Source organism: Gavialis gangeticus, unplaced genomic scaffold, assembly GCF_001723915.1.
Source record: "Gavialis gangeticus isolate Ggan-Ray unplaced genomic scaffold, GavGan_comp1, whole genome shotgun sequence".
Taxonomy (NCBI): Eukaryota; Metazoa; Chordata; order Crocodylia; family Gavialidae; genus Gavialis; species Gavialis gangeticus.
The window spans coordinates 10,339,350-10,357,444 of record NW_017729027.1 but is presented as its reverse complement, the minus strand read 5'-3'; the positions used below and the strand labels follow the sequence as shown (position 1 = coordinate 10,357,444).

The following is an 18,095-nucleotide window of genomic DNA, read 5'->3' as shown; positions in this document are numbered from 1 at the left end:
GGGGGGGGGGGCCGGGGGGGGGGGGGTGAGGGGCAGCAGGTCAGAAGTGAGGGGAGATCTGAGTGGGTCAGAACTGGCCATCAGTGTTTACAAATGGGTCCTGGTACAAAAAAGGTTGAGATCCACTGTGCTAGAGTGAGGGATAAGTAATCCTGCAGCAGGCAGTTCTGGGAATGACTTGCTCTCAGTTTAAAAGTGAGCTCTTGCCCTGAAATTTTGAAGACATTGTACATCTCCTACAACTGGTACACAAACCCTGGATGTTTTGAAATGCAATCCTTTTTGTTTTTTTAATTCTCTTAAGCTATGCCTGAGGCAGATGGCTTACAACAGGGAACTCTGACACAGAGCTCCAGTTGCGCACTGGATGAAAAAGTGCTTTTTTGTAAGTCTTTTTCACTCTACTGACTGGATGGGTCCTTGTTCTTCAGTCTGAAATATGACTGAAGAAAAGTGTCTAATCTACCCTTTGCTGGGTTTTTGGTTGTAGCCATGTTGGTCTAAAGACATAGGCAGTAGGCCTGTGTGAAGCAGCTAGTATTTGCTTTGGATTTGGATTTGGCTGATTCAGTGGACAGTGATTCAATTTGGCGATTCAAATCACTGTCCCAAATCGACTGCACTGACTCCAACTCCCTGGAGTGTCCTCCCTTTCTACTTTTCCTGTCACACCTTGATGTGTTATTTATAAGGCTTTGGGAGGTTGCCCCCAGGGCCCTCAAGTGAGCCCAGTCTAGGTCCATCTTGCTCCTGGGGCATTATGAGATGGCCCTCCTGGCACTGTTTGTGCCTCAGAGCACACCACTTGCCTTTATTGGCTATTCATTGCCTTCTTCCACTCCTGTAGCCATGTCCATGCCTCACAGATGTTACTTTAAATTGTCCACTGGGCCCTCTGGCCCATCCACCACTCCAGTCAGCCTGCAAGATTCTCTTTTTCCTCTAGGCTGATTATGTTGTGCAGGACAGATTTACTTAAGCACATGATACTGAGTTAAATAGTCTATAGTACAGTAATGCAATGAGGTAAACTTCTGTCTGTGGTATTATTAATTTAAGAATATTTCATTTATAAAATCTAAGGGAATAATTAGCCTTTTTAGGGTTTTTTTAGTTTTTATGCACTGCTTACTACATTCCTTTCAAGCACAGTAGTCAAGTGCAACATAAAATCCAGCTGATATAAGAGGCATAGAAGAGAGAAATTGAATTTACAGATATAATACAAGTTTGAATAGTGCCCTGAGTCAGATCCTAAACTGTTAAAAATTACCATTGCATCATTGGTTTCCATACTGGTATACTGATTTAGTCACTGGAAAATTTGACCCTTGATTTAAAAGATGTAAAGTTCAACCTTTTTGATTTTTTTTTTTTTTTTTAAAAGATGAGCCTTTCACATTAAATGTAAGACTGGATAAAGATTCATTAATATTTTCCACTTGGGAGATCTTATTTAATAAAGATTCCATAATGTTCATCTGGTATCCTTATTCACATAGAAGCTCTTTTTATGCAGTACTCCCCAAATGATGCTTTAGAGCAGTGGTTCTCAACCTTTTTTGTACCACGACCCATTTCTAAACATGTGGCCAGTTCCAACCTGGTAGATAGTTTTAGTAGAAAACACACAAGTATACTTGTCCCCTTACCTATGAGAAACCATGGCAGCTGCTTTCTTTGCTGCCTGGTTGCCATGTCCATGTTTGTGTGCACCATGCATGTGGCGCCCTTTGCTTGATTACCCTCTTCCTGCTTCTCCCAGGCTCAAACAGCCACTTTGAGACCGGAACTCTGCCAGCCTGCAAGGGGAAACCCACAGTTTCCCACATTTTTCTCCTTTAAGGGAGAAAAAGAGAAAATTAAAGGAGAAAATCCACAATTTTCCATGTTTTTCTGCCATTGTTCATGATCCTTTCATATATTCTTGTTACCCACTTTTGGATCACAACCCATGGGTTGAGAAACAGGGCTTTAGAGAAGAGGTTAAACAACCTTGCTAGAGGAGAGGCTAAACAACCTCCCATGGGTTGGAGCTTGTGACCTGGCCTTCTTCAGTTCTTGGAGGATACGCCCCCAGCTTGTATATTGTTTAGCACTTTTCTGAGAGAAGAAGTACGGAGCATTCCTGTCTTCTGAGGCCAAAGCATTATTTAGCATGTTTCTTGTTTGTGCAACCTTATTCACTCTAGTCAGGAAAAAAAAGTAACTTGAAATATAGATCATATTGAAAGTACCTTTGCCCTATCATTATTTGAAAATAAACATGGAAAATATTTACATACAGTGGTGATTAGTCCCAAAAGTATGTCTGTAAAATCTGGGATTATTTAACTTGGAAAAGAGAAGACTGTGGGGGAGGAGGGAGATTTGACAAGTGTTCAAATACATTAAGGATTATTATAAAGGGAATGGTGATAATTACACTCTGGCTGCATCCGCATGTGTGTGAAATTTTTGTTTCCCTGGGGACAAGTAGCAGTGGCACACCTTGTCGCAGGTCTGTGGCACCACATGCTGAATGTCTGCACTTATTTGGATGCAGCCTATGTGTCCACAGTGGACAAGACAAGAAGTTTTGGTTTTAAATTGGAACAAGAAAAGATTAGGGTGGATACTAGAAAGAATGAAGTATGAGACTGATTAAACACTGGAAGAGACTACCTAGCAAGGTTGTGCAATCTTCATCACCACAGGCCTTTTAAGAACAGGTTAGACAAATGCTTGGTTGGGTGGATTTAGCCAGGGATCACCCTGCCCTGAGAAGGGGGTTGGAATAAAGAGAAGAAAAAAAAGGCTTTCCACTTTTTCAGCTCTCGGTTGACTTACCTTAAACTATTTTGCAAACATTTTTCAAATAGTGTATTTACTAAGAATTCCACAATAGCTGTGCCTTGAGTCTGAAGCATGGGCAGTATGCCACTGTTGCTCCTGGAGCAGTCTAGGCTTCCAGTGTCAGAATTTCCCTTCTGGGTACTCCCTCAAAGCACTCTAGGGATTCATGTGCCAATGCAGAGTTGCTTACAGGCTCTGGGCTTCATTTTGCCATTGGAGGAGGTGGAGTCTTTAAATAAAATTTTGTTGGTATCAAAGAACTTTTTAGTGTGTTCTGGTAAGGTGAATATTAATGGGATATAGATCACTCAAGGGATTAATAGTAGAATGTGGAGTGTTTCACCACCGTCTCGACACCCTTGAGCTTAGGGGCTGAACCAGTAAGTAAGGATACTTGTTCAAAACAGACTCAAATGACCTAGAGATAGTGTCACAAGTATTCTCAGATCATCTTTGGAAAACAAGCAATTGCTTTTTTAATTTTCTGGTTGGAATGTTGATATTAAATGGGCACTTTCCTTGAAGCTCTCAGCAGAAAGGGCATATAGAAACTGAAATGTCCCCTTGTCCCAAAGAAATCACTTTAGCATGTGGCTAAAGCATTTTATTAGTATAGCCCAAAACAGTAGTCTTTTTGAATAACTGTCATTTTAAAACTTGTTGTTATTTCAAAGGGACTACTAAATAAGTAATTTAGCAGGTGTGGAATTTCACCACATTATGCATGGGACTAAGGCAAAAGCAGGCAATGTTCTGTCCTTTACCAGGCACATGGCTAAAATTTTCTATTTCTATTCTGAGATCTACGCTTAGAAATAGGAGATCCTTATTGTTATTATTAGAAAGTGATCCATCTTTCCATTTAGACCATAACTCCCTGTTGTAGAAAGTCCTAAAATAAAGACATTAAAATGTCATAATTGTATATAGAAATCTATATTGGGTCATTTTAAATGTTTGTACAAGATCAATTTTTCTTTTCTCTAAAAGTTCCCTTTGGTTAGATGCATGCTGTTGAAAAAGCCCAACTTCAAAGGTAAAGGTTATAAAAATTAATACTGAATAAACCAGGGGTGGGCAAAATCTGGCCCATGGGCCAGCTTGGGCCTGTGGTAGGCTGCATTTCCCAGCAGTCCCTGTGCATATTGCTGTGGGTGGTTTCCATGGAGACCCCAGCAGTGGTGGGTCTGTGACAGTAGGGGGCCAGGGTTTCTGTGAAGACTGGCCCCAGCAGTGCTGGCAGGGCATGCGGCTAGGTGGGGAGCTGCTCTGAGGCCAAGATCTTGCAGCACGGTCTGGGTAGGGGTGTGCAGACCATGCCATGGCTTTGGACCAGGATGTCATGGCTGCAAGATCCCAGCCTGAAAGCAGCTTTTCCGTCCAGCTGCATGCCCTGCCAGCACTGCTGGGGCCCATCTCCATGGAGACCCTGGTCCCAAGCTGTCATGACCCACCACTTCTGGGGTCTTCATAGAAACCAGCTGCAGCAACATGGGCAGGGGCTGCTAGGAAATGGGGTCTGGTCACTGGCTGGATCCACCATTTTGCCCACCCCTGGAATAAACCCTTAAAAGGACTGAATAGTTTCTACATTTTCCCCCTATTTTATATTGCGGAGAATAAAGTTGATGTCGGCATTGATTTTTCATTAATATTATGTACGGTTCAGTTTATCTGCTTAGATTGAATCCAAAATAAGCTGTTGGGAAGAGCAAACTGGAACAAAAGAAACAAGCAAAAACCTATGGGATAAATGCCATTAAAAAACTAAGAGACCAATAGCTTGGCTGTTCATTCCCAGATTCCAGCCTAAAATTACACAACTCTTTTACCATGAGCTGGCTTCTATTGTTCTAACCCTTTTCTCCAAAACCTTTGTTTTAAAAGTGACTTAAAATAAAAGTTTTATCTAATGCTTGTCATAGACCTCAGGAAAGAAGCTTCTTGCAGGTTCCAAATACAATTGGGTCTGTTGTATTAATACTGGAAGGGGGAAACAACATTGCTGCAGTAAATCCACTTTTTCTGTTGACTGTGGAGTTTTGATGAGGGATCTAAGGAACAGTTATTCCCTTAACTATGAAATTTGTTAAAATATAAGTGTAAAAATATCAAGGTTTTTTTCAATGTTCATTATGAATGGACTGCATCATTCATTCATTGTTTTGTAACTGAGAAGAGTAATGGGGACTTTCCCAAAATTATACTGATAAAAACTTCAATCAACAGTACTTTGGTATATGCTTTATTTACATACTGTGTTTGTTTGGCAATGATCAGGAGGGGTTTATTGCCTCTCAGTGGTAGGCATTTATCTTTTAAGATTAGTAGCTATGATACATGAAGTGTTGGAGTGAACAAGCACCATACAGCATCACTGTTAAACATAATTTCCTGTTTGATATCACTACTCCATATGAATTCAGCCTATTATTTTCTACTAGGTGGTAACAGATACATTAATGATTAACTATTCTGTGTTTTGATTTTTAAAGTGTTTCCTTGGGCAAATGCTTCTTAGTAAGAAAAATCTAATCTTTATTTCTTTCTTTTGTAAATTTTTATCCATTCAGTGGAACAAGTTCCTGTGGAGCCATACTATATTCCGCTGTCTCAAGCTGAGGTGCTGCAGGAGGGAAGTGATGTTACTATGGTTGCCTGGGGAACTCAGGTCAGTAAGACTTGTATAAGACACTTACGGAGCCTATCGTCTGCTGTGAAAATGGACTAATGAAATGTGACTTATCAGGAAAACGAAACGGAGCCTAAAATAGCACCACTGAAATAAAAGTAGCTATTTATAGCATGGTAAAAGACACTTGCTCTACCCTAGTTGGTGCGCTTGGTTTGTTTCTTCTGGAACTTTGGGGGTTCTTGGTCCACCTCTTAAATTTTTGAGAACTAGCTTTTCAAATTTCTCCAGGTAACTTCAAACTTTTACTAGATAGAATACCTACATGCCTAGGAAAAAAAATTCAAAATACTAGAACTTTTGGTTCAGAGATGATACCTTTTATTAGACCAACTAAGAAGTCTCAAAAAAAGTATCTTTTTCTGCAATTTTTCGGGCACATGTGCCCTTCCTTCTCATGGAAAATGTAAAGACGGTTCAAAGTCCCCATAGGTAGAAAATAAACTTATTTTTTGCACAGAGGAAGCTGAAGGTGGAAGTCTGTTCCTCTGGGTCCATGAGAGTGTCTTTGTGAGTTGCTTTTTGATGTGCAGATCAGGCAGGATTCCTTCCCTGGTGGTGTCAGGTGGCAGAAAGGCAGGGAGGTGTAGAAATCTATCTTGTTCTTCAGCAATGACGTTTATATCTAAAACTGGCTAAAATTCAGCTTAGGGTAATTTCTAAGCTGCCCGCAATGTTCACAATTGTTTTCCATAACCTTTGTAAAACTAAAAGATGTGGAAAACTCTTTTAAAGCTTGGGAAAAATGTAAATTATAACCCCTCAACATATATGTACTATATATTTTCGCATGTAACATGCACCCAAATAAAACATGTGCCTTGTTTTTGGAAGGGAGCAGAATGTAGAGAGAGAGTGATTTTTCTAGAGTCATGGCTGAGTGGGACATGGAGTGAGTCTTCCTGGAAATGGAGTGTGTCCAGAAAGTGTGGCATCTAGAACTTCCTGGAGTGGCAGACTGTCTCCTGTGATGCCACACTTCCTGCGCACTATGGGCACTTGCACACATGCAGGGAGACTGCTCTTACGCGCTGTAATTCCAGCGCATTGGAGCAGACTCTATTAATTGTCAGTCTGCGGGGTCCATCACAACTCAACTGAGTCTGTTGGAGTGTGGAAATGACCGCACTCCAACAGACTCCAGCATCATGTGTATCAGCATCCCCACACTGAAAAATGGTGGCAGGGTGCATTTGATGAGCTTTAGTTCAAAGTGCCCCGCTACCATTTTTCGGCGCAGGGACGCTGATGCATATGATGCTCCAGGCTCTTTTAATTAAAGTGCTGCTCCCCTCCCCTGCATCCTGGAGTACATCTATAAATGCCCTACATTTCCAGGAGGACTTATTCTGTATCCCACAAGGTGAGGCCCCAGATCCTTGCACAGGGCAGTAGAAAAATTGTTGCTTCTTTACTGTAAGTAGTTCCTATATAAGTTATTGTAAATAAAGTCTTGTTTTCACATCACAACCCTTATTAAGATGCTATCAGCAGCTCACTAGCTGCTTTGGGCACAAACTGTAGTGCTCAACTAATAGCTGTGGCTATGACAGAGTTAATGTAAGACTCCACCCATTCATTTTGTTGAGCAGACAGAAGTGGTAGCCTTCTAAGCAGCTGTGTGGCATGCACCCTGTCTCCAGGAGTACTCCTTTTCCAGTGAAGAAAACAGCTTCCTCACTTAAAATATGCACTGCAATTTTGGGAGGGCTGATTTTGGTGGAAAAGATGAACATTGTATGTGAAAAAATATGATACGTGCATGTACTTCAGGGTTCTCAGACTGATGTGGTTGCTTGGGAAACAGTGTTTAATGTCTTTTGACCCTGAGCTCTTTACAAATAATATTCATAACTTGAAATACAAAATTTGTATTTTGATCAGTATCTGCTCATATACTTTCACTTGAGAGAAGAAGTATAGGAGGACAGCCAGTATTTTTATTATCTTTTGTGTCTCTGGGAAAGGTTCCAGGAGAGGATGGCATAATTTCCATCACTAAAATACAGTATTAGTTCAGTCTGCTTTTCTTTAGAGAAACTGTGATCTCTATAGCTCTACACAATGGTGTTTTGTATTCTCTTGGCTTGCATGTTAATATCTAATATCCCCGTTCTGACACTGTATTGGAAGAAAATCAAAGCTGCCTTCATGCTTTTGACCATATTTTTATGTTCATCTTCAACACGATAAGATCGCTTTATTTCTCTCTGGAACAGGAGAAATATATTCCCTTTCTAGACTGCTAGGTAAAAAATGTCTCTGAGGTAAAATAGAAAAACGCCTAGTAATACTCTGTTTAAATCAAAAACAGTGTGTATTGACAATGTTCACAGTGCTGTGACATTGGAAATAAAAGGTAGGGAAAAGGTTGCATATAGCAATACCTTGAAAGGTACCTCTCAGGATTAGAGTAATAAACACTTCAGATATTCTTGCTCTATAATATTGTGGAGAGCAACTGGTCTTTGACAGCATGTCAGAACTTTTAAGAGTAGCATCTTTTTTGAGCCTTCCAGAATGCAGTCCAAATAGAGATCCTGGAAACCTCTGAATAATTAATAATAATAATAATAATATATGATTTTCTTTAATGCTCTGGATATTCAGAAGTGCTTTGCAAACTTCCACTAATCTGCATAATCACCCCGTGAAGGAGGCAGGTAAGTACGCATCTTTATTCACACACAAGAAAACAGAGAGGCCATAGTATGCAAAATATGATTATTTCACGTTTGAAATATCACCGGAGATCTCTCTTGTTCCAGCCATTGATCTTTCTAAAATATAAAGCAAAAATATTCTTGTTTTCTGCTTTCCTGTTGCAGCACTTTTGTTGATTTGTCTTTAAAATTCATCTTTCCTCCTGCACTAAATCATTTTATCCATAATCTTTAATGTTCATGGTTTAGTATAAACAAATGCCCTAAATGGAATTTAATCATGTTTCCCAGGTGCCTAATTAAGAATTACTGTTTAAGCACCTGCTGCTTTAGGTGTTCCTGATACATGTGAAATTAATTTGGTATCTTAAATTATCACACTTTTAACTCATTCTAAAAAACACAAATATGTTAGAGAAATATATCCTTAGGCATTTCTATAATGCATACATAGTAAAGGTTAAAAATTGGCAGGGTGGAAAAAGTGAGGATATAGCTGGAGATACAGATATATAGTCTTGTGATAGAGGCACTGGACTGTGGATTTGGGGCATCTGGGTTCAATTTCCACGTCACAGGTTTCTTGTTTTGTCTCTGGCATTTTTTGTTTGTTTGTTTTTGTTTTGCTTGAATACTTTAGCTTTTTCTTCCTTTCTTTCATTCAGCTGTCTAGTCTGTAAACCCTCCTAAAGCTGAGGCGCTTTGCACAATGGGTTTGCCTTATACAATGGGTCTTTAATGTTCATTTTGTCTCTAGATATGACTGTAGAAAGCTGTGTACAGTAACACAGTATCGTCTAGCTATCTTTTGGAAAGGATAAGCAAGGACCAGAAACGATTATTACTATTGGTGTATCCAGTTTGCACAAGACCTGTTTTTTACACTTCAGTCTTCAAGATGCATCTTTATAGGTAGCCATCCATCTTTGCCACAGTAAGTGGGTAAGAGTTCAAGTTGAAAGTACACATTATCAAAGCTGGAATTGCTCTTCAGACTATCAGCAGCAAGGGGAAAAAGCCAAATGCCTGGCTGTGGTAGAAAGTGAGCAAATCCTAGTTTATCCACAAGTAAAGAACTAGATCATTTGAGATAATTCTCTTCAATAGTTCTCATGCAAACTGCTCAGGAAAGATTGAGAAATTTAGCAGATGTCATTAATCAGCTTATGGCAGGAGAGAACTTGCATCTAGATAGCACATATTCTTCACTTACGTTACCAGCATGCCAGACGTCACCTTCTCTATCTGCAAAGGTTTTGAATGTGATAATCATTTCATACGTTTGGTTAATATTGTGTGTGCAGTCACACTACAAAGCTTGCAGTGTTAGATAATACATGATGCATGGAGTCTGTAGGAAAATATGTAGTTACCTGGTAAACCATTTTTAAAAGAAAAGGGAAAAGAAAGCTGTCCTAGAAAGTTCATGGCCAACCTCTGCCTTCATTTATCCTTTGAACTGCTGCCTTCCTGGTTAGGAGAAAATTGTTTTGCAAGAATCAGGTAGAGGTTTTAGAAATCTTTTGGTTTTTAAATTTATGTAACTTTTACAACTTAAGAAGTCTTCCCCATTATTCTATCCTATAACCATATACTTTGTGAATGGTGATGTGTACACTACAAATAATTAGTCCCAGTCAATGCTGCTTTGGTAGTTTTTAACAGCATCAGAACATTTGTTAGTGACCATAATATTGGTCTTATAAAAGGCTGTACACATATATTAAGAGATTTTGTTGGCAAGACTAGAAGATGAAATATAATATTTATATTTAGTGTTGTATTTTACCATTATAGTGTTGAACAATTCTCTTTTTAAATAGCATACTCAATATGTAAAGGATGTCAGAAGATGGAAGCTTGCAAGAACCTCTTTAAAAATATATTATTAGACAGATTTCTGTTCTGGATAATGAATAATCTATTTTTCATCAGTCAAAACTAGCTACAGTCCATTTCCATATGGAGGAAGAATTATATTTACTAAATGTTACAGCCATAGTCATGCTAAGATTTGAAATTAATCAAAGTCTGAAAGTTTGTATTGTCATAGCAGGTTGGCAGGTAGACACTTTACTTTCTCAGTTAAGTCAATTGCACTCTCATTTTGGATGAAGAGAACTTTAGGCCTTGACAGTGCTTTTGTTACTTAATCTATTCATAATTTAACACTTCAAAAACAGGAAATGGATTGAATCAACCTTAATATTTTACAGTGATATTTACCAGAAATTAAATGAATTGTCTCTGTTGAATAAAAATTCTAAGTTTTTAATGCTTAGTACTTGTCAGTTGTTTTTGAGAGGTATTTATTAGTTTTTTAACACAGTATTGAAGTAATAATGAGAAAAATGCTTGCTGAATAACTAGTCTGTTAATTTCAAACATTGGTGTTACCAAATCAAATAATAAACTATTCTCTGTCTGAGATTTGTATAACTGGGTAAATTTTAAGCATCACATTAATATTTCAGAGATCCAATTTGTGAATTACCTTGCCTTTTCAGGTGCATGTAATCAAAGAGGTAGCAGCCATGGCTCAGGAAAAGCTTGGTGTGTCCTGTGAAATAATTGATCTGAAGACTATTTTGCCCTGGGATACCGAGACTGTTTGCAAGGTAGGAAGATAATGCTGTTTAAAAACAACAAAGGAAGATATACCCGTGAATATGAACAGCAGTTTAATATGGAGAAAAATATAGCTGCACTGTGCTGGTTATAGGTGCATGGTGGGAGAACTTATGCAGAGCACTGAGGGAGCATCTGTGTAGCCTAGGGGGCCCATGGCTTGCCCTGGAGTGGCTTACAGGTACATGGCCCCCACTGGTGAGAACCACAGTGCATTTGGCCCCCATCTATTTTGAAGCTGGACAGCCTTGGTTTAGCTAACAAAATAAAGTGCTTGAAAATCAATTTTTCCCTCATGTTTTTGGCTTTTCCTCATCCTCTTCTGGCATCCAGAGTTTTGAGGAATTTACCTGAGTAATATATTTTTAAATCTTATGATCTTTTAAATTTTTTGATCGCACTTTTCGTTCTTGCCCAGAAGACAGGACTGCACATCTGGGGAGCCTGGAGCTAGGTTCCAGGTGCCCCACTTGGCAGGGGAGCTTATGTGGCAGCAAAAGTTCAGTGTGCCTTGGAGTGCATGGAGGGGGAATCCACATGTTGTTGTATGGCCCAGAGGGACCTGTGGCCCACACAGATGTGGCCCCACACTGCTGAGAAGTTGGAGAGCCCTGTAGAGTATCAAGGAAAATGGACTTTTTTTGGTACAAATTAAAATAGTTTTGTTTTTTCACTTACTTGTCCTTTTTTTTTTTTTGAGGGTTGGCATGATGAAAGTGTGTTTTCTGTGTGTGTCTGAGTAGTGTTGAAAACATTAAGAATGAAAAAAAATAGGTTTTCAGGTGCCTCCCTACCCTACTTTCTGCTTGACTTCAGATTGACATGGTTAACCACCTTTTTCCACATGCTCTTAGCATACTCAGAAATTTCATTTTCAGCTGAAACCTCATTCTCATATCAATCTGAAGGTGAACTTGTCTGGAAATTTTGGGCCACTTCCATTAATTTGTATTTTAAATATGCCTGTAAGGAAAGTACACACTACAAAATCATATAGTTTCAACTGTAGAGGAAAGGGAGCCATCACAGGGGAGACTGTGGTTCTGGCCTATTGTGGTGGTGGTGGTCTTGATGAGTTTCGGTGAGGAGTCAGACTTTGGGAGTGCTGCAAAGCTTTGACTGATATTTGCACCTTGCAGTAATAAAAAATGCAGTGGTCACGTTCTCAAGACTGTTCAGGTGTCAAGCTGGAAAATAACATTTAAAAATTAGTTCTATAATTAGCAGGGTAGAAAAAAAACATTAATCTGGCCAACATTTTACTAACACTAACATCTTTGCTATTAATACTGGATGGAAAATAGAGACAGTGAAAAACTTCACAAAAAGGGAAAAATATTTGAAAAAAATATTTTTACATGAACTTTTGTTCTTTGCTGTTCAAAAGCTGGTTCAGCAGTTTTCTGTTTTTAAGGATGGGATTTTTTTAAAAATGTGTTTCTAGAAGTATTAATATAAAACTTCTACCTATAGTATTCTGTAGTACTGGGCTTCTCCACTTCCCACAGGCTACTGGTGGCCTGCTAAAAAATCTCAGTCTTTTTGTTCTGTAGAGATTTTTGTATATGATTAAAAGGCTTGTGATATCAGATGATTTACCTATATTTTACATTCTTATGTAGTGTACATTTTGATATGCATATTTTCATAGCATCTGTATAATATGTGCTTGTATAATGTTACTTTAAATTGCCAATTGCTCAAATTAAGAGCGAGACCTTATAAAGGGGGATAAGGCAAAATGCCGTGTTTATTGATTACATGAAGCAGATACAGAAGCTTGGACACACCAGTCATACAAACAGACATACACAAGCATACATACAAACAGACATAGACAGACATACAGACAAAACCACTCCAGTAAGATGTTACAGTTACCAACAGAAGTTACTCAATATCAGCACTGGATGGCTGGGTCCAGGCTTATTGAGGGTGATAGGAGCAGGGGAAGAACAGACATGCGTGCCTGTGCTCCATGAGGTTGCAGAGAGTGGATTCCCCATCTTGGCTTGTCTGCATCTCACTTTTATAGAGATTTCAAGTCTTTGTTCAGCATTGGGGTTTTTCCATGCTCAGTCTTTAATTAGAGGTTGTTTCTTCTGGTTAGCTCAACTTGAAGTCATTCCAGTAAAGTTGGTATCTCAGAGTTATTTCAATCTTGATCTCTGCCTTGAAGCATTATGTAGTCGGTATCTCTGCCTTGAAGCATTGTGTAGTTAAAATGACAAGATATGCAAAACTCCTTCTTCTTACTATCTTCTTTGCACCTGATAACAGACGGGTTCTTCAGCCATCCATTAATTAGCTTACTATCTGGTAACTTATACGCTGATGCCTTGTTGCTTACACAATCAATTAAATCTTCTGTTTTCATGCAAATAGTTACCATTCTTTCACCATTCACCCTCTCAGACAGACAGTCACATACACAGGGCATATGAAGTTCATCTACTCATGTCAAGCAGGGAGCAAGCACAAAATGGAGTTTTAGTTGTTCATAAAAGACAGAGGTTTATCAATTCAATACTATTATCATTTAAGTATAATAAATAATATGCAAAAAGTCATACTACAATAATATAGCACTGCTGTAGCAATGGTTAGGTGAGAGAGGATAGTGTAGAGGGAGGTAGTTGTCTGTATTAGTCTGAAGTCAGGCAGGATTGATTTGCACCATACAGACTAACTAAATCAGTGGTGTATAAGCTTTCATAAGCAGTGGACTTACTTCATCAGATGCTATGAAGGGACTGCAGGAAGCAGAACATATAAATAGAAAGCAGTGATTGGAATAGAAAGGTTAGGGAAGATAAAAAAAAAAAAAAAGGGAACAGTGCTAGGAGAGGAAAGGTAGGTAGGAGAGAGAGAAACAAAGCAGTTAAGTAGGGCTGTACGAAGCTTTGGTCGCTGATTCGATTTGGCGGCTGAATCTCCGAATCTGAGTTGAATCAGGAGACCCTTTAATCTCTCTGAATCAAATCTGAACCCTCTGAATCGATTTAGAGATTCAATGATTCGGACATAGACACAGCTTTAAATGTTTTTTCTACGTACCTCAAGGTAGCAGGTGGCTCATAAATGCTGAGATGCTGGGGCGGATGGAGTGTCCCATGAGAGCGTACGGGGAGGTGGTGGTGTCCCTGCGCACTCAGCAGCAGACCTGGAAGTGGATCAGAATAACTTCTGATCCACTTCCAGGTCTACTGCAGAGCACGCGGGGGACCCTCCCCCCGCCTCCTGGTTCAGTGACTGGTGCCTCCTGGTTCTGAGGGGGCACCTGGGTTCCCCACTCAGCCAATCACTGTCATTATTGTAGTCAGATCTTTATCTTGTTTGCTTCATAAAGATCTTAGTGAAGTAAGCATTAGCTTATGCATTGAGGGGGGGCTTCGGGGGAGCAGGGGCGCGGCAGGCTTTCACCCATGTGTCTCTCACTGCTCCGGAGCCTAACCCAGAGCCCTTCAGTGTGCCCCTCCTCTGACCTTGTGTTTCATTTGGCATTGAACTTCATTTTATTCCAATCCGCCCAACTTGCTAGCCTGTTTATGTCCACCTGTATCTGCAGTCTATCTTCAAGCGTTTCTACGCTTCCCCACAATTTGGTGTCATCCGCAAACTTGGCCAGTGAGGTCTTCACCCCTGCATCCAAATCAAGTCTAGTGTTTGTTTGCAGAGTGTTTTGTCTAACTTGTTCACATCTTTTCCTGATGTGAACAGTTTAAATGAAGGGTGTTGAGTTGTAGCTGTCAATATAAATGGGAGCATTGGCTGCAGCTTCTGTTTCTCTGTGCCTTTTAATATAGTCCTCATAACTCCCTTGCTGTCTACCCTAGGCTGTAAAGTTCATCTGTTTCTGAACCAAGTTATTTTTCTCTTTAAAGGCTTTAGCTGTCACACTAGCAAAACAGTGCAACTTGCTGAAAGAGTGGGTGATTAAATCTGTCTTATTGGATTGGATTCTTATAGAAATACGATCCGGATAAAAGTTTGGTTGTACCTAGGAAACTTTACGTATTTCAGAGAACTTTGCCTTTTATGAATGGAAAACTTCCATGGTGGAACAGTCATGTATTTTGCATGACTGTCTTGCATTAGCTTACAATGCTTAGTTACAAATAGGTCTTCTCAAGTAGTTTTTAAATTAAATTTGCATCCTGGATTTCTTTTAAGTGAATCATGAATGAAAGATAGTAATGACAAGCCCTTTTTTGATAACAGTGCATACTGAACTTTACCATCAAGAGCATTCCCACTGAAGTTATGTATCTGCAAATGTGCATAGCTGTATTTCGGAGCAGCAGGCCTGGTTATGTTTGCGGAATTGTTCCCATGTGCCTAAAGAACCAAATAGGACCAGTTTTGTAGGAAAGTGTTAAAATATCTTCTGTTTTTATTACATTTCTAAAATCTACTTTCTGGCCTCTAGTAGGCAAGCAATATTAAAACTTAAAATAATGTTTTACTTGTTATGATTAAATAGCAGAAAGAGCTGAACCTATGGAAAGTGATAAAGACTGGAAAATAAGAATTTTAGTCAGCTGACTTTTCAATAAAGTTAAATATTATTTGTAGTTGTATTGAAAGATAAATGCCAGAAGATGGTAACTTCTAATTATTTCAGAAAGTTGAATAATGCTAAAGTAAAAGGTCTGCATTTTTCAGGATAAAAAAATTACAGGATATATATATACATTTTAAAGTGTTTGCATTAATGGGCTTCATGCTATGTTACTGCAGAACGTAGTCATAATAGGTTAGAAGTTAACCTGGGAGTGAGCAATTCTTGTGTAAAAATCTCTACAAATATTGCCTGCTAAAATTAAATTACCAGTATCAGTAAGGATTTGAAGAAAACCTGAGAAGTACTTGGATAAAGGAATCTAAGTACTGTTCTGCCTGATGATTGTGAAGTGCTTTGAATGAGCTGTGCTAAGGGACAGGTACATAGCCCAGCACCCAGCCTGAGATGGCCAGATGTTTTGAGAGGAGGAGGAGGAAAAAACTGTCCTTAAATAGAGCAGCAACAAGTCTACTCCAAGAGACTACTTCAGTCCAAGAAATAGTCAGAGAAAAGGTATAAACAGCAGCTTCTCCACATCCCAAACCAGAAAATAACCAGACAAGAATTAAATTAATCCTAGAAAAATCCCACATCACCTACAAATGTCATCCATAATCATGTCTTTTATTTCCCCAAAGCATATGTAAATAGAATTCATGCAACAAGTCCTGAGTGTTAATAGATTTCAAACCAAATAGGTCAGTAAGCTAATATAAGATATACATTTTGGAGAGTTATTTAAATTGAAATGTTAGCATACTTGCATTTTAATGCTCTGTTTATTCCTCATTCATTTCCAGTCCCTTTAGGATTTGGCATTAACAATTGAGAGACAAAAATTATAATGCTCATGAGTGAAAAGTTCCTGGTTCTAGATGTCTGAATTATTATTATGTATAACATACTTTTCATGCATTTATTTGCACTAGCAGTATCAACAGTGTCATTTTGCGCTTCTGATTGAAGACCTTGTATATTAACCTGATGAAGGAATAATGCTATTTAAAGTGTATATACAATTGGCAATAGGTATCAGTTCAGCTATTTCTATAACAAAGCTGCCTAAAAATCTGATAGAACAGTTTTTCTTGAAAAATAAAACTTGATAGAAAATTATTAATAGTTATGAATTTTATATAAATACCATGCAGCTATCCAAATACAGTAATTTTTTTCAAAACCCATAACTGGACTTAAATGCTAAGTATAGGAAGAAGGCCACATATCTGGCTGTTCTGTAGCCTATTAGCATAGATCTGCTTGTGTAAAACTGCCCTAAGTGTAACATTCCCTTTGTGGAGGATCAGGTTTGGTGGTAGAGTGATGCCATAGCAGTTATTGTGCCATCTTGTTGATCCCCACTTCAGTGTATTGAATATAACCTGAGAAAAAGGGGGCATACCATAGTGTCCCTGTATTTTCTCAATTCCTGGATCCCAGTATAGTGCACAACAGGCTGTTTGCAAACAGGTTAATGCAACTGTAACTTATAGGTATATATAGTTTTAACTATAAGATTATTTTAAAATAATTTTGTCCTGCATGGTTTCCTGAACTGTACCAAACTCAGCTCAGACATTTTAAGGATAGGGTCCTGTATCTTTGAAGTATAATTAATTTCAGTCTTTTTAATAGAGACAGGCAAGGCTTTTGTGATACTGTGATATCTTCTTTGTTCCTGTTTTTGACTTACCTGAAAAAGTAATTCAATGCTCAATAATGGAGTTTAGCATGTTTGATCTGACCTTTCTGCATAGCATAAAAATGTTGTTTCACTTGTACATATGCGCTAACTACATGGGCAAACTTACTACCCAAGCAAAGGGAAATAAGGTTGCAGCAACCTTTGTCTTTTTCTGTAGGGTTGGCTTTACTTTTGAAAACTTGAAAAAAAAAAAAAGAAAACAAGAACACCCAATAGCTTGTTCTTTATGCCTTTTCAAATTTGCATCTTTCTTCCCTAATGGATCAGGGCCTTGCATCATCTTTTCAATTTGGCATAGTCTGGGCACTCTGGAGAGACCCTTACTTAGCTTGTCCTTTGTCTTTTTCCTTGGTCATCTGCCTGCCCCCCTGGGAAAGTAATGTTCCACAGCATTCCTTGATCTTAGGTCACTCCCAAATGATGCCCTGTATGTCATGAAGTAGGAGGCTTTATTTTATAACCTATAGGCTTCTCGTTCTTGCTTCTGCTTAAGTGCCCTACGACTACAGCTGCAGTTGGAAAGTCCCCATCAATTGTAACAGAAGACATGGAAGGACCTGTTTGTACCTAATGACATTGACAGATGGTATAAAGAACTTACTGTTTTATGGAGCAATAGATATTTGTTGTTGTACTATTGTATTTCATATGCTTAATAGTCAAAGACTTATTCTAGGAATTAATTCTTTCTCTTACAAAAATATTATTTTGGGGCCTATAATAATTATTGGTCAAGGGTATATTCATAGTTTCTAGGGTCGGAAGGGACCTGAGCAGATCATCTAGTCCGACCCCCTGCCATGGCAGGAAGAGCACTGGGGTCAAATGACCCCAGTAAGGTGGTCATCCAACCTCCTCTTAAAAACCCCCAGGGTGGGAGCCTGCACCACCTCACTTGGAAGCTGGTTCCAGACCCTAGCCACCCTGACGGGGAAATAGCGCCTTCTGATGTCTAACCTAAATCTACCGTCTGCTAGCTTGTGACCGTTATTCCTGGTCACTCCTGGC

The 18,095-nt window shown here is 39.0% G+C and overlaps 1 protein-coding gene across 3 annotated transcripts in view; it reads left to right on the top strand.

The window, feature by feature from the left end:
* BCKDHB (branched chain keto acid dehydrogenase E1 subunit beta) overlaps positions 1-18,095 on the top strand; it is a 395,605-nt gene that overhangs the window by 126,411 nt on the left and 251,099 nt on the right. For all 3 annotated transcript variants that reach the window (XM_019520436.1, XM_019520437.1, XM_019520438.1), the window contains exons 7-8: positions 5,409-5,506; positions 10,698-10,808. In XM_019520436.1, the coding sequence (XP_019375981.1) occupies positions 5,409-5,506; positions 10,698-10,808 (209 nt within the window). The remainder of the gene's footprint in view (positions 1-5,408; positions 5,507-10,697; positions 10,809-18,095) is intronic.